The sequence below is a fragment of the Nycticebus coucang genome, chromosome 6, assembly GCF_027406575.1.
Source record: "Nycticebus coucang isolate mNycCou1 chromosome 6, mNycCou1.pri, whole genome shotgun sequence".
NCBI lineage: Eukaryota > Metazoa > Chordata > Mammalia > Primates > Lorisidae > Nycticebus > Nycticebus coucang.
In genome coordinates, this window is record NC_069785.1 from 69,376,452 (window position 1) to 69,390,893 (window position 14,442).

Here is a 14,442-nt window from a genome sequence, read left to right on the forward strand (position 1 = left end):
AGAGGTGGAAGAAAAGGGGCCCCTTCCTCCCAACTCCAGTTTCTGAATTTACCCCTGTCTTTGGCCAGGCTTCTAGCATTTGTACGCCTATATCCCTGTTGTGTTTTTCTGTGTCCAAGTGGCTGTAAGTTGTGAAATTGGGTGTAGACAAATCTAAGAGGAAGTTAAAAGTGTAAAATGTCCCACGCATGCCTTTGTATACTTAGAAATAAAGTTTTTTCAGGGTAACCCCTCTCTGCAGTGGAGGCCCCTGTCTTGCCTTGGTTATTTCCCAACATCCATCCCTTGGGTGTCGAATGCCAGGGTCCTCCATCATCATCATCATTGTCAATTTGTGTTGAGTTTTTATATGGAGTTGAGGGTCTTGGAGATATCTGTGAGTAGGTGAGGAAGTCATGTATTTCATTGCTGCTGAGAACTGCCCCCACTCCTTTGTTCTCCTCCTGGGATTTTCTGCATACACACCCTGCCCTCAGCTTTGCTTACCTGGGCAGGCCCTGGGTGCTGGAGCAGAAGTGAGGACAGGTGGAGGCCACAGGCAGGCCAGGAGCTTGCAGTGCCCCTGCTGTGACCTCTGCATTGCAAGGAACACACCTTTTAGCCTATAGGTAGTATCTGAGGGATATATGTGCATCTGCTAGGTGGCATTGCTGGTTTCGCTGGGGCTGGGGAGGATTGGCAAGGAGTTACAGGATGTTGGGCTTGGGAGGGCTTTGAGTTCGTCCATTCTGATCTCTCTGGAAGAGACTCAGCACCCAGGCTGGGGGCACATAGAGGATTAGATCACAGTTCTTCTGACTCTTAGTTTTATGGGCCTAGGGCTGTAGATTTGTCCCAGGTATCTTTTGTGTGTATGGAGTGGGTGATGGTTAGAGAGGAAAGGAAGTTTCCCCACATTGATGGTTCCTGAATAGAGGGCATTGATGGGGTGGGAGTGAGGAGGGGCAGTGGAAGCTTTGATCAGGAGCCCTGCTTTCCCAGTGTGACTCCAGGTTCAATTTAGGGGCTTTGGGTGGTCCCTGACCTGTGACCCATGCCAGGCTTTCTGTGCACCCTTTTGCTCTTCCTGACAGCTTCCCCTAGAAGAATCTTTCTCTCCTCTGCTATCTCTGTCTCTTTCTTGCTTCTGGGAAGAAGAACCCTGTTTGTGGTTTCTGTCTCTTGCCATTTTTTTTTTTTAAGTGGAGGATGGATGGTGGGACCCACTCTTCTAGCAAGTGTTTTCTCTCTTGCCATGTCAGTGTGCCAGTAAATATTTGTTGAGCATTTACTCTGAGCCAGGCACTATGCTGGGTGCTGTAGCTGGCACAGTCGAAATATGAGTAGGATTGGTGCCCTCATGAAGCATAATCCCATAGGTGAGATGGAGAAGAGGTGGGGGAGGATGGGAAGTGGGCAGGGCCTGAACTCCCAGAAGTGCTATGGGGGTGTGTGTAATTGGAGTGTAACCCGCAGGAGCTCCACAGCTCTAACAGGGGCTGGAACCTTGCATGATGGGTCAGAGGCAAAGGAGAGGGCCAGCCGAGGCAGGTGATAATGCAGGAAATGGAGTGAAAAATTGGAGACGATAGGCAAGGCCTAATCTTGTTCCTACTCCTTAGACTGGAGTTGGTCTGGGTGTTGGTTTGAATTTGGTGGCCATGGACGTGTACAGGTTGAGGGAGGCCTGGCAACCCTTCTTGACCACGGATCTGGTCCTAGGCTCTGCCCTGGCGGTAACATGCAGCTTGAAGTGGGATAAGTTAACTCTCCTCTCAATCACCCTACTGGTCAGTGGGGGTGGCACAAGGGATGGTCTCCTTCTGATTCTAGACTAAGCATGGGGAATTGGCTCCCTCCTTCCCCCAGAAGGAGGCGCTCTTGCAGGAGGGATACAGCACCCCCAGTCTGTTCCCCTACTTTTTGGCCCTCTGCTAGCCTGTGGAGTCCCCATTCAGCTACGTTGGGGGCAGTTAGGAGGACTGATGGTCTGGGAAGAGTTTCTGATATTTGCCAGGTTGACTGTCTTATGGCTGGGACTGAGACCTGGGGGAGCCCTTTGCTGTCCACCCCACTCCCTGCCACCTGACCACCAGCCTGGCTCCCTGCGTAGCTGGGCGGGTGCATAGCTGGGGCTTAGCCGTGCGCATCCTGATAAGAAAACTGCTCCTTCCAGGTCTCTGGGGGAGAGGGCCGAGGCTCCTTCCAGGTCTCTGGGGCAGACAGATACACACACACAGCAGGCACACAGCTAGGGAATAGCCAGCACTGAAGACACCCATCTGGCACCACCCCCTCAGCACCTCCAACCCAGCCCCAGTGACAAGAGGGCCCTTCTGGGGCAATGTGGACCCCTGCTGTTCAAAGCCCATCCCGCTCCATCCGTCAACTTGCTTTGGAGCCTTGGGGCAAGTTTCCTTTCTCTGGGTCTCTTTTGTCCTCTGTAAAGTGGAGAGACTTGGACAGAGTCACTGAGGTCTGATGGGCAGATAGATTCCAGGCTCTGCAGGTCTTCCTCCCTCCCCTGCCCTCTCCCTCACGTTTGTCTCTGAAACTGGGGTCCTCCACAGAAGACCTGGCCTCCCTGCCTTTGGGAGTCAGGGCCAACACTGTCTCCGTCTCTTGTGTGTCTTTCTGTCCCAGGAAAAGCCAGTTTGCTGAGCTTGGCGGGTGCCTATGTGGACGGAAATATGGAGAAATACTTTAATCACAGTTCTAACCTGTGTTTATAGAGCTCCTTTCTCCTGAAAGTATCCATTAACTTTGGAATAAATCTCCTGCTCTTTGCTTCACCACTTTTTTTTTCTGTAATTATATTCAGTAAATTACTATTATCCAAATTGCGCCCGGTAAAGAGAGGCAGAGTGAGAGAGAGAACTTCTAAACGACTGGAGGAGGCCGCCTAGGAAAACACAGGGTTCCCAGGCCAGGACTATAGGAATTAGAACGGGCTAGAAAGTTTTCCTTTTATTTGGCTGGGCATTATCCCTTTGAAATGAGATCAATTTCAAGTTGGGCTTCGAAGCCCCTGCCCCGCCCAGCTCAGCCCCTAGGCCTGCTTGTCTGCTCCTCCTCACTCCTCCTGGAGGTGAGGAAGGGGTGATAATGTGCAGTTTGCCTCTTGCTGGCGCCAGCCGGCTGTGCTGTTTATCTGGCTGCCAGGGGAATCTGGGCAATTAGGCTCAGGCGGCCTTAAAGTGCCAGGAGCTCCTTTTCTGCATCTCCCATCCTGGGGCTTAGGGTTGAGCCTTCAGGTTCTGGGGGCAGAGTGGGAGGCCCCCTCTCCACCCACAGCCTACCCTTCGGGAGGGGGGAAATTTGGAGGCCCAGGGAGGCATGCGGATCTTTTCCTAAGCAAGATGCTGAGCTGCAAAGATGGGGGTGGAATGTACCAAACTGAAACCGCCTCTCCAGGCACTGGGAGAGGCTATGAACTCTCTTCTGGCTTTAGAATTTAGGTCTAGATCCCAAAAGGCTAAGTACCCCCTGGGGTCTAACAAGAGACAAGCCTGGGCTGAGCCGAGAGTTAGCCTCTGCTGCACTGGCCCCTGGCTGACTGCTCTAGCTTCTGAAGGAAGTTGGAGGAGATTCCTGAAGTTGAAATCTCAGGCTGTATGTCTGAGGGGCTTGGAGCTTCTGATGTTTCTCTATTTGTCTCTCTTCCCTTTTCTCTCCACCTTGTCCATTCCTTGCAAAGCCCTACAAGTTCTCCTGGTTGGAGATTATTTAGTTATTATTTTAAAATCAACATAACTTGCGCAAGTACTAAGACAATTTCTAAGAGGAGAGTGGACGGAGGGCCTGGTGGCAGCTCATAGTTTCTCTTTTGACCTTTGGTCTTACCCTTCAAGGGTCCCACTTGAATTCCCACCTTGCTCATCTGAGTTGTGTGCTGGGACTTCATTCTTCCAGATCCATGGGGCCCAGCCACGTGAGAGTGGGGTGGGAGTGGCAGTGAAGACTTACCCAGTATTGTTCATAGCACATTGTTCATGACAGCCAGAAAGTGGAAACAGCCCAAATGTCCATTAGCTGAAGAATGGATAAACAAAACATGGTACATCCAAACAATGGAATATCATTCAGCCGTAAAAAAGAATGAATTGCAGTACTGTAACATGCTACAACACGGATGAGCCTCACAAACGCTATGCTAAATGAAAGAAGCCAGGCACAAAGGCCATGCGTTGTGTGAATCCATTTCTATGAAATGTCCAGAATAGGCAGCTCTGTAGAGACAGAGAGTAGATTAGTGGCTGCTTAGCGTTTTGAGGTTGAGGGGGTACAGGAGGTGACAGGTAATGGGAACAGGGTTTCTTTTCATGGGGATGAAAATGTCCTGTAATTAGACAGTGGTGATGGTTTCACAATTCTATGAATATACTAAACACCACTGAGTTGTGCATTTTAAAAGTGAATCTTATGATGTGTGAATTTAAAAGAGGGTTACCTGGTATTAGCCTCTAACCAGCCTCCCCTTTGCTTTGTTGAGGTAGAATACATCTGTGGTTCCTGTCAGGTGTGGTTGGGACAGGTCCATTAACAGGCCAGACCTCAGTTTCCCTATTAAAAGTAGTTGAGTTGGGTAAACCCCAAGGCCTAACATTGTATCTAACATTGTAAATCCCAGGGTTATTGGGCAGGGTCTATAAGCCTTCATACTTTGACTTGTTTTGAATGGAATTTTGGGCTTAATGGTAGCTCTCAGTCTCTGTGGTTGAACAGTTTTTAGTCATTTTGCTGAAGCAAATGGGGGCCTGGTAGAGTCCCTCCTGAACACTTTTCAGTTCCCTCACTAGATTTTCTTTCTGTTTTACTCATGACATTAAATCCTCCAACTTGGATGTGTCATGGGTTACAAGTCAAGGCCCAGGTGGCTCCTATAAGGGGAGTTTCATGAGCCCTTCCTCCCCTCCCAGGTAAGCAGGTAAGCAGACCCTGGGAGAGGGTGGTAGGGTTGGTTACAGGGCTTGACTCCAGCACCCACTGCCCACTGCTGCCATGTTTCCACCTTTGGGGACAAACTGGGGGGTGAGGGGCCAAATGTCCAGAGCTCTGTGCCATGTGTGGTCTGGGCCCCAGCCAATCTAATCAGATTTTTGCAAAAGTAACTCTAATACAGGAATTTCTGGCTTTATGCCAAGTTTGTGGGGGTAGTGGAAAGGGTGTGAGGCTGGGGGTCAGAGACCTGGCTCTGGTTCTGGCTCCCACCCAGCTCCTGAAGGAGTCCCTTCCACTTGCCAGGCCTCAGCCTCCTTCTCCATACAGTGGAAGTGCTGGCCTCAATTCTCTTTCCCCATGCAGCGCCAGCCTTTCTGTGCCATGCTTCTTATCCTGGGAGACTGGCCTTTAGTCACTTCTAGACCTGAGGGTCCTCTAGGTCCTCTTTCTCCCCATCTTTGTCCATAGATATGCCCTCCTTTGCCCCCATCCTCATCACTCTTGTCTTTGTCCCCATTTAGTGAGCACTGTCTGTACACTCTCTCCTTTAGTGAAGAGGATTATAAGACGGTACTTCTCGACTTGTAGAGCAGATCCAGGCCTGGGTTCTAATCTCTACTGTTCTGTGATTGACTGGGGGACAAGGTCAAGTCAGTTTTCTCATTTGTAAAATGGAGATAATAATGCTATCTTCTTTCTTTATTTTTGAGAAAGAATTAAATAAAAATAGATGCCTAATGAGTATGATTAACCACTCTATATATGAGGTCTAAGGTAAAAGAATTCAGTAAATAAAACTGAATAAAACTATATTTGTGTCTCTCCAGTGATTCACTTTTCCTTCTCCCTAACCCCTGTCCACAAAGGAGTCCCTGTCTCTAGACCTCAGTCTTTACTTTGTTGAAGTAACTTTGGGCTGAAAAGGCCAGGGTGGGGACGAGATGGAGCCCTGTTGGGTGTATGGAGCAAAACAAATGCTCCTGCAACTAATTGTGCCTTATTATAATTGCGAAAAACCCTTATTACTCCTTGTGTCATTACTGATACCCGCCTAATAATAGTTATTACCACTTTATTACCACTGAGAGTTTGTTTTAGTTTTCGATTTGATTGTGTTTAGTTTCATTTGCAGAAAATGAAGGGTCATTTCATTCATGCAAATTGTTACTTAGTTTAGCAAATTGTTACTTCCAGTAAAGCAAGAGGCTCAGGAATTCTTCTGAAGGCAAAGTATATGTTTTTAAAGAGGAATATTTTAGGCAGATGAAAAGGAAACCCAAAGAAAAATACCATCGACAATGAAGAATCACAGAGTCTGAGCTGGAAGGCAGTAGAGAGCTTGTGTTCCATTTCTGGCCTTCACAAAGGGGGCTACTGAGGCCAAGAGCTGGCAGGGACTGGTTTAAGGCCTCTTGTTGAAGAGTCTGAGCTGGGTTTGCCTTTCTGACTCTCAACCAGTTTCACCATCGTCCCTTTACTCAAGAATATTGGTTCTATTGCAGCTTGTTTGGAAATGAGTTTCTGTGTCTGGGTTTTTGTACTCAGCTCTGAATAGACTTGCCAAATTTAGCAAATAAAATACAGGATGCCTAGGTAAATGTGAATTTCAAATTCAAGTAAACAACACATAAAATATTTTTGTATAAGTATATCCCAAATATTGCAAAGGACATACTTAAACTAAAAACTTATCCCAGGTGGCGCCCGTAGCTCAATGGGTAGGGCACTCGCCACATACACCAAGGCTTGTGAGTTTGAACCTGGCCCGGGCCTTCTAAACAACAATGACAACTGCAACAAAAAAAATAGCTGGGTGTTGTGGCAGGTGCCTGTAGTCCCAGCTACTTGGGAGGCTGAGGCAAGAGAATCTCTTGAGCCCCAGAGTTTGGGGTTGCTGTGAGCTGTGACGCCACAGCACTGTACCCAGGGCGACAGCTTGAGACTCTGTCTCAAAAACAAAAACAAAACTTATGCTATCTTTATCCAAAATTCAAATTGAACTGAGCATCTTGTATTTTATCTGGCAACTCTAACTCTGACTTCTCCACTTGCATTTCTCTTGTGATAGTAATAGCAGTTACTGTTAATATCCTGGAAGTATTTTTCAACAGTGCTGAGAGCTGTACTAAGCATTTTACGTACATTGCCCTGCAAACCTGGGAGGTCTATGATTGTTACTCTCATTTTAGAGCTGAGGAAATAGGCCCAGAGAGGTGAAGTACTTTTCCTGAGGTCACACAGCCAAAGGTAGCAAAGCAGGGATTGAGCCCGGGAGTTGTTTTCTGTGGCTTTACTTGTTCCAGTGGATTGGGGGATCAGAGTAGTAGGAGAAAAGGAATGTTTCCTTGGGGTATGAGTTTATTATTTGAGGAAACCAATGATCAAAAGCATGTAGAACCCAAGGTGTGAACTCCCATGCCCTGGTAGTGACGCCCTATCTCCTGTCTTCCAGAATCACCGCCACCCCCCTACTCTCGGCTGTCTCCTCGTGACGAGTACAAGCCACTGGGTAAGTGTGCCCTCCTTTCTACCCTTGCAGAAATGTGTCCATCCCGGCTCCCCGTCAGCCCAGCCTCCATCTGGCTTCAGTGCTGAAGAGCTGGAAAGGAGGGGTGAAAGCCGGTCTGGTTACTTTGAAATGGGGTGAAGTTTTACAAACACTCCCACCATCGGGCCAAAGCAGACCCAGCCTCTGCAGCAGGCAGTTTACATCTTGAAATTCCATGGCTCATCATTAACCTCTCTTTGACCTTTAAACATGGGCCTGTCGGAGATGAATGGGTTTTGACTTCAGCATCTCATTGGCGGTGGGTTGGTATTTCTGTGTCTCTGTTCCTCTCCTTCCTTCAGCCTTGCGTTGTTCTCTTTCAGTGTGTATTAATGAGTAGTGTGACAGATAGGTTAAGCATGAAGTCTTCGTTGAGAAGAGCTATGTATTTTCCTTCCTTAAGCCAAGATGTTCACCTGGACAGAAACAATAATTAGAATGTTTAGAAAGAATGTTTATGGGTATGTAAAGCCCCTGGCATGGTCTGTCCCCTAGGTGAGTGTCATTTTATACAAATTGCATGTAGAGGCAAAATGCATTTTCTGTAAACCCTTGGGCCTATCAGTGGTTCTCAGCCTTCCTAATGCTGCGGCCCTTTAATACAGTTCGTATGGGTCACGGACGCATAGGTTGAGAACTTCTGGTCTAATTGATCAGCTCACATTTGGGGGTAGATATGTATGGTTTTAAAAAGCAGAGATCACTTGTTCCCTGGCCCTCTGTTTCTGCTAATGGGGATTCAGAGTGCAGGTTATGAGCCAGAAAGCTGGTGGAGTCTGTAGGATCCTGGTGGCAGGGTGAGTTATTTTATCCCTAATAGTACCAGGAGAGCAACTTTGTGACCCAGGCAGTTCCTGTGGGACTCAAAAATTTTAAAAGTCAGATGGCGTGGCAATGATGCTAAAACATTTCACTAAGTGATCACAGAAAGTGGGTTTTGTTTTGTTTTTGGTAAATGCCTCCTTCCAGTATCACGTCACTATCATCTGGGAGTCTGTCATCTGGGAGGTCGCTTCTTAGTGTTGTAGACTCTCAGGCATACACCCCAGTTTGCCTTCCAGGCCCCCCACCCACTGTGAAGTCAGAGGTACCTACCAGGTCCCTTTAGGAATTTGACCTCCCCAAGCAAGGAGGCAGTGGCTGGTCCACCAGGGTGTCAGTGGTTAAACCATGGTGGCTTCCCCATTGTCTAGTCCAAAGAAGTATGATCATCCCATGGATGGGAGAATTTTAGTTCTTTGGGGAGCTAGAGATGTTATCTGGAGGGACTCTGCCACTTAAGAGATGAGGAATCAGACTGAGGGGGAGGAGCTGCCCTGGTAATGAGCAGCAGGGTTGAGCCACAAACCCATTCAGGTTGGTGGTTCCCCTTCCTTCCTTTACAGGCCTGTCTCAGCATTTCCTAAGTTGGCATAATTGCACTAGTTCCATCAGGGAGGGAGGGAGGGAGGGAGGGAGAGAGAGAGAGAGAGAGTGCGAGCGAAAGAAACAGCCCTCAAAAATTCCTGGTAAATGTAGCACCTCAGTTTGAATGTTAGGGATCATTGTCCTGAGGGTTTGTCAGTCAGCCTGTGACAAAGCAGCAAAAACCAGGACACCTCCCAGCCCTGCAGAATGACCTTTTGGGAAACCATCAGGTATCCCCATTATTTTACAAATGGGACAACTGAGGCCCAGAAAGAGGCTGTGACACTTGGCTGGTGCTCCTATAGCTCAACCCACCAGTTGCTTTAATACAGCTTATAAGCTAAGAATGGCTTTTCTTTATTAAATGGCTAAAATCGAAAGAAGACTAATATTTTGTGACATGTGCAAATGACATGAAATTCAGATTTCAGTATGTGGAAGTAAAGGTTTACCGGAACACAGCTATGCTCGTCTGTTTCCATGTTCTCCGGCTACTTCTGCCCCAAGCTGAGCGGCAGAGCTGAGTGAGTGGTTGCAACAGAGAGCATGTGGTTCACATAGCTGAAAATAGATACTCTGTTTTACAGAAAAAGTTGGTGTAACCCTTGATATTGCTTGACTAATAGTGGAGGTGGGACTTAGTCCTGGGGCTCCAATTTGCAGACAGGGTTGCTCCTTGGGGCTTCAGTGGTGATGGAGGTTGGGCAATTTCTTTTCTACTACAGCCACTGCAGAACTGTCACTAGAAATACAAGATGTAAGGGTTTGGCGAGGGCATGATCAGGACTTTACTAGCCGGGGAAGGTGGAAACCACTTGTTGTTCTGACTCCTTTTGGACACCTCCCAATGCTGTCTGTGTTGGCTCCACAGCAGTTCCCTGGGAAGAAGTAGGACTCAGCTTGTTCTGTTGCTACTTCAAATAAGAAATGGCAGCAAGGCTGTGGGCAGTGAGCACTTCGGGAACATTAGGCGTTAAAGCAGAACTCTTTTAAGAAGCTCCCATGTAGGCACTGAACGTTTTTTTTGTTTTGTTGTCTGTTCTTTTTTTAAAGATTTCTGTGTGTCCTTATTTTTCTTCTAACACATTTTATCGGCAGATAAACTTTTTCATGCCCTGATAAATAGCTGGGGTTATTTTTTGTATTATTTTCTTTTCCTTGCATTGTTGCCTTTTTATAAACAAAAAAGCCAGTTCACTTCTAAGCCTCTTTGATCACATGAGACCAAAAAACAAAATAAAACCCAGAACACCCAGTCAGCTAAATTGGTTAATGTTTCATCTTGCCACTCCCCAAGCCATGTGGTAAAAAGGAAAAAAATTCCTGCAGGATCGAATGGAATTCTGGCTAGCTAGGGTCTAGGCTAACGGTTTTGTCCCAGGGATCCCCTGCCTGGGGTGGCTCTGCTGAGCCAGGTGGGGCCAGGTGGGGTCGGCTGAGCCAGACCTGGGTTGTACTGGATCAGAAGAAGAGGAATGTGCTGTAGGCCTCTCAGAGCATGCCTTCCAACTGTTGGGCAGACCTGTCCCTTCAACGGGGACAACACCCAGTGCTGGTAGCAGAGGCACGGACCCAGGAAAAATTTTCCAAGTCTTGTCTGTCCCAAAAGGCATTGGCTTGTCAAGCTAGCAGCTCAGTGTTCAAGAGAAATGTGCAAAAGAATTTCCCTTTCCTATCTAACTGCACTGCAGACGGGAAAACAATGCACGCCATACGAAGTACTTAAAACTACTGGGGAAAAAAAAGAACACCTTAAGAAAAACAGGCATTGGAAGTTGCTCTGTGAGCAGGTTTGGATGTTAGGGGGTGGGGGAGGGGAGAGAGAAAACAAAGTTAATCTGAGAGCAAATGCTTGATCCCTTAATTAGAGGGGTGTAAGCAGGACAGAGTGAGGATGGCTGGTGACTTGTTAAAACAGAGTTTCCCCAGCTCCAGCGGGAGGGAGGGAGGAAGGATGGAAGGAAGGAAGGAAGCAAGAAGGAACAACTTCAAGAATTTTAATGGTTGTAATTAAGTACAGCAACTAAGAATTGTTTAGGGGCTTAATTTAACCTTACCCAAGGAGGCTCCAAGTTGCTACTTGCTCAGTCCCCTGAACTTGGGTTATTTCTGTGGTCAGAGCAATTGGACTCTTTCAGGTGCCAGGGTCGCAGCAGTCAGCGTTTTCCAGAAGCGTTCAGGGCTGGCTGGTCTGCTCTCAGGTAATCCTGGGACAGCGTCACAGAGTGTCACCAGAAAGTCGTGAGGGACATGCTGCCCTTTGCAGGCACACACATGCACACATACACACAGATATGTGAGAAAGAAGAAAAGAGCAGTGCCCCACGGCCAACTAAGTTTGCTTTCTCTTTCCTCCCACAGATCTGTCCGATTCCACATTGTCTTACACTGAAACGGAGGCCAACAACTCCCTCATCACTGCTTCGGGTGAATTCTCAGGTCGGCACATTTTCTCTTTGTGTGTTGCTGCTGTGTTGAACTTTATCAAAGGGGCCTGGCGGGGCAGGGGTGCTCGGTGGACGTCTTTTTTATTGCCCTTCTTTTTGTTTCCCTTTTGCTCCTACTCCTTGGATGGGAAGATTGCCAGTGTTTGAATCACTAGTGTTTGTGGGGTTAAGAGCAGCGTGTATGAGGGAAACGGGAAGATGATAACTTACAAAGTGCCTGTCCACCACGTTTTAATGAATCACGTTTGACCTTACCTTGTCTCTCATGGACCTGATAAGAAGCTCGCACTGTTCTCCATCTCTCATTTTAGCAAGGGATCCTCTTCTCTAGCTGCAAGAGGGAGCTAGAGATGTGTTATATATTGATCTTCCTTTTGTCCCCACTCTGGGGCAGGGACCGATGTGAAGGATCAAAACAGAGGGGAGAAATGGAGTGGGGAGAATGAGCTTGCAGGGGAGGATCTGGCAAGAGAGGAGTTTGCCAAAGGCCAGTGTTTTCTGTGTCTTTGAGTAGTGGGCCCTGGGATAGGGAACAGAACACTGGTTTGGAGCACCCCCCAGCCTCTGTATTTAAAAGCTGGCCAGAGGGCCTCCTACATTCAGAGGAATACCTGAATCAAGCTTTCCTTGATTTCCAAGATGTCCTCTCTTGAGGAAAAAGAGGTTGATGTTAGACTGGGCACGTCGAGGGCTGGTGGCAAAGTATGTGGACCCTTTGGAAGCATCGCCTGTGAAGTGTGCTGGGGCTTGTGACTTGGCTCTGTGCTGGGTGGGACCCAAGTATGTATGTATGGATCTCTGTTTGTCTGTATCCTATGGGCCAGGCCCGGGTAGGTAAAGTAACTTACACGGGGTCACATGGTGTGACATGGTGGCAGGGTCTGTGCCCCTTACTACTGTCCTGTCCCCAACTCTTCTTCAAGAGTGGAACATACCTTTGGTAAATGTATTTCCCACAAAGTTCTGTCATTCTTGTCATACTTCTCTTCTCATTCTAAGGGTGACAGTGCTGGCTGTTCACAGCTGTCTGGCCATAACCCTAACCCGTTCATTCCCTATTCTCCTCACAACCCTGGGAGCTCACAAGAGTATGGCTCCTTCAGAGTTGGAGCAGGGGTGTGGCTGGCCGCATGAGGATCTTGCAGCCTGTGGCACAGCTGGTACAGGGGTTCTGATCTTTGGTGGCCACTGCTTTCTCTCCTTTGTGTTTTGACCCTATTTGGTTATTATCTCTTTCCCTTAACGACCCAGGTAGATGAACACAGGTTAACATTTTAATAACGTTCTTTTACCTCTGCACCTATGTGGATGGAAGCCACATATAATTTTGAAGCAAGGGGCTTAAAAAGTATTTCTGAATTTATGACTCTATGTCATTGCCAACCCTTGGAGCATATTTGGTTTACATGGATTGCTTTGGCATTGAACGTTAGGATGGAGGGCTAATTTTTTTGACATCCCCTCTCCTCCTATTGTTAATGGTGGAAACCTTGATGTTTACATGTAGGCACCTTACAGTTTTAGGGTATATTTGCAGACATGGTCTTATTTGATCCTAGTCATTCCAGAGGGAGCCTGGTGTGTGGCTGGGGATGGAAGCAGACCCCAGAGCACCTGCAGGAGCGCCTCCCCACTCTGATTCCTAGGGGAGAGCACCCTCTGGAGGCTGGGAGGTCTGCAGACACTCCTCCCCTCCCCCCAATCCCAGGCAGTTAGGTTTAGCTGGCTTTTAGGGGCCCAATGGGCCTGTATTTGGCATTTCTGTCCAGATATCCGGGAGCGGAGTCTTTGGTACAGAACAATGAGAAGGTCTCTGTTGCTCTTCACTGTGGCTCTCATGAGATGATTTTGCATCCAGTGGTTTGGAATTCTAAGGGGCTGAAGAATTTGGGGAGAATGTTATTTCCTTTGCCAAGGAGATTGAATGAAGTCTTGATGGGCTTTGGTTTGTGTTCTCGGTGGGCTCAGTTGGTGAGTGGCGTGCCTCTCTTGGTCATCCTGGCTCCTCACATTTTCAAGTTTACTCTATGGATTAGAGCTGCCCTCTGCTTACTGGGAGCTCACAGACTTGGGACTGTATTGGCTGTCCTGGAGGACATACTCAGGAAAGGAGGCCTTAGGGACAAGGCCGAGGAGGTCTTGGTGGAGGGTGATGGCATGGGTCATCCAGCAGAGATAGAATGCAAGGTTGTATGGGATGGGATAGTGGGCAGTGATATCAGAAAGGTGAGGGGCACAATGTGCTGGGCTAGGCCAGGGTCTTCGATGCTCAAGGACCAATAATAATGATGGTACTGGTGATGACAGCAGTTTATTGACACTCACTGCATGCCAGCCACTTCACTAAGTGTCAGCATTGTTCATTTCATTGACTGTGTACCACAACCTGGTGAGACAGGTGTGATTCTCCCCATCTTACGGATGAGGAAACTGAGGCTCATTGCTGGGCCAACTGCCCCAGTTGTAAATGGTGGGCTTGGGATGTGAGATTTGGCAGCATGACTGTTTAGCTCCGATCCCGAGGGCACTACCTGGTGGTCCACAGCAAGGATCCTATGCCCCTCCCTGAGCCAGACTGTGGCAGTGGCAAAGTATACTAGTCACAAGGAGCCCAGGGGCAGCCTTCCTTGATTTAAGCATCAGTGGTGGGAGTGAGGGGCTAAGAAGGGCACAGGGCTCCGTGCTCATCCTGACAGACCACCCAGACCACACCAGCCAGCTGCCCACTGTCTCCCTGCATCCTGAGGGGCTGCTGACCCTGGGAGCCTGGTCCATGGCAGTGTCTGGGGACAGGCAGCAGGGTGTCTGCAGCCCCAGGACAGAGAACGCCGTTGTTTGTCTCACACAATGACAATCCCAGTGCCCGCCCTGGAGCTGTCTATTTTTATCCAACTTCAAGGTTCTCTGCTTTACTTTCCTGTCCTGTTGTTGAGACCACTTTTGGGAATAGTGGGGATTTTGAGGCTCAGTCCCGCATGGGTGGGCAGAACGCTTGCATCTGATCTCTACATCAGCCCCAAATTTGGATAAATGATCTCCACTAAACAAACTAGCAAACTGAAGCTGAGAGGGGGACAGTGACTGCAGCAGGGTTGGGAGGGATGCTAGAATACAGTGGTT

At 48.2% G+C, this 14,442-nt stretch overlaps 1 protein-coding gene across 1 annotated transcript in view; it reads left to right on the forward strand.

The window, feature by feature from the left end:
* Positions 1–14,442, forward strand: part of SMAD6 (SMAD family member 6) — a 79,271-nt gene that overhangs the window by 2,149 nt on the left and 62,680 nt on the right. The window contains exons 2-3 of the mRNA XM_053594641.1: positions 7,373–7,429; positions 11,237–11,314. Of these exons, the coding sequence (XP_053450616.1) occupies positions 7,373–7,429; positions 11,237–11,314 (135 nt within the window). The remainder of the gene's footprint in view (positions 1–7,372; positions 7,430–11,236; positions 11,315–14,442) is intronic.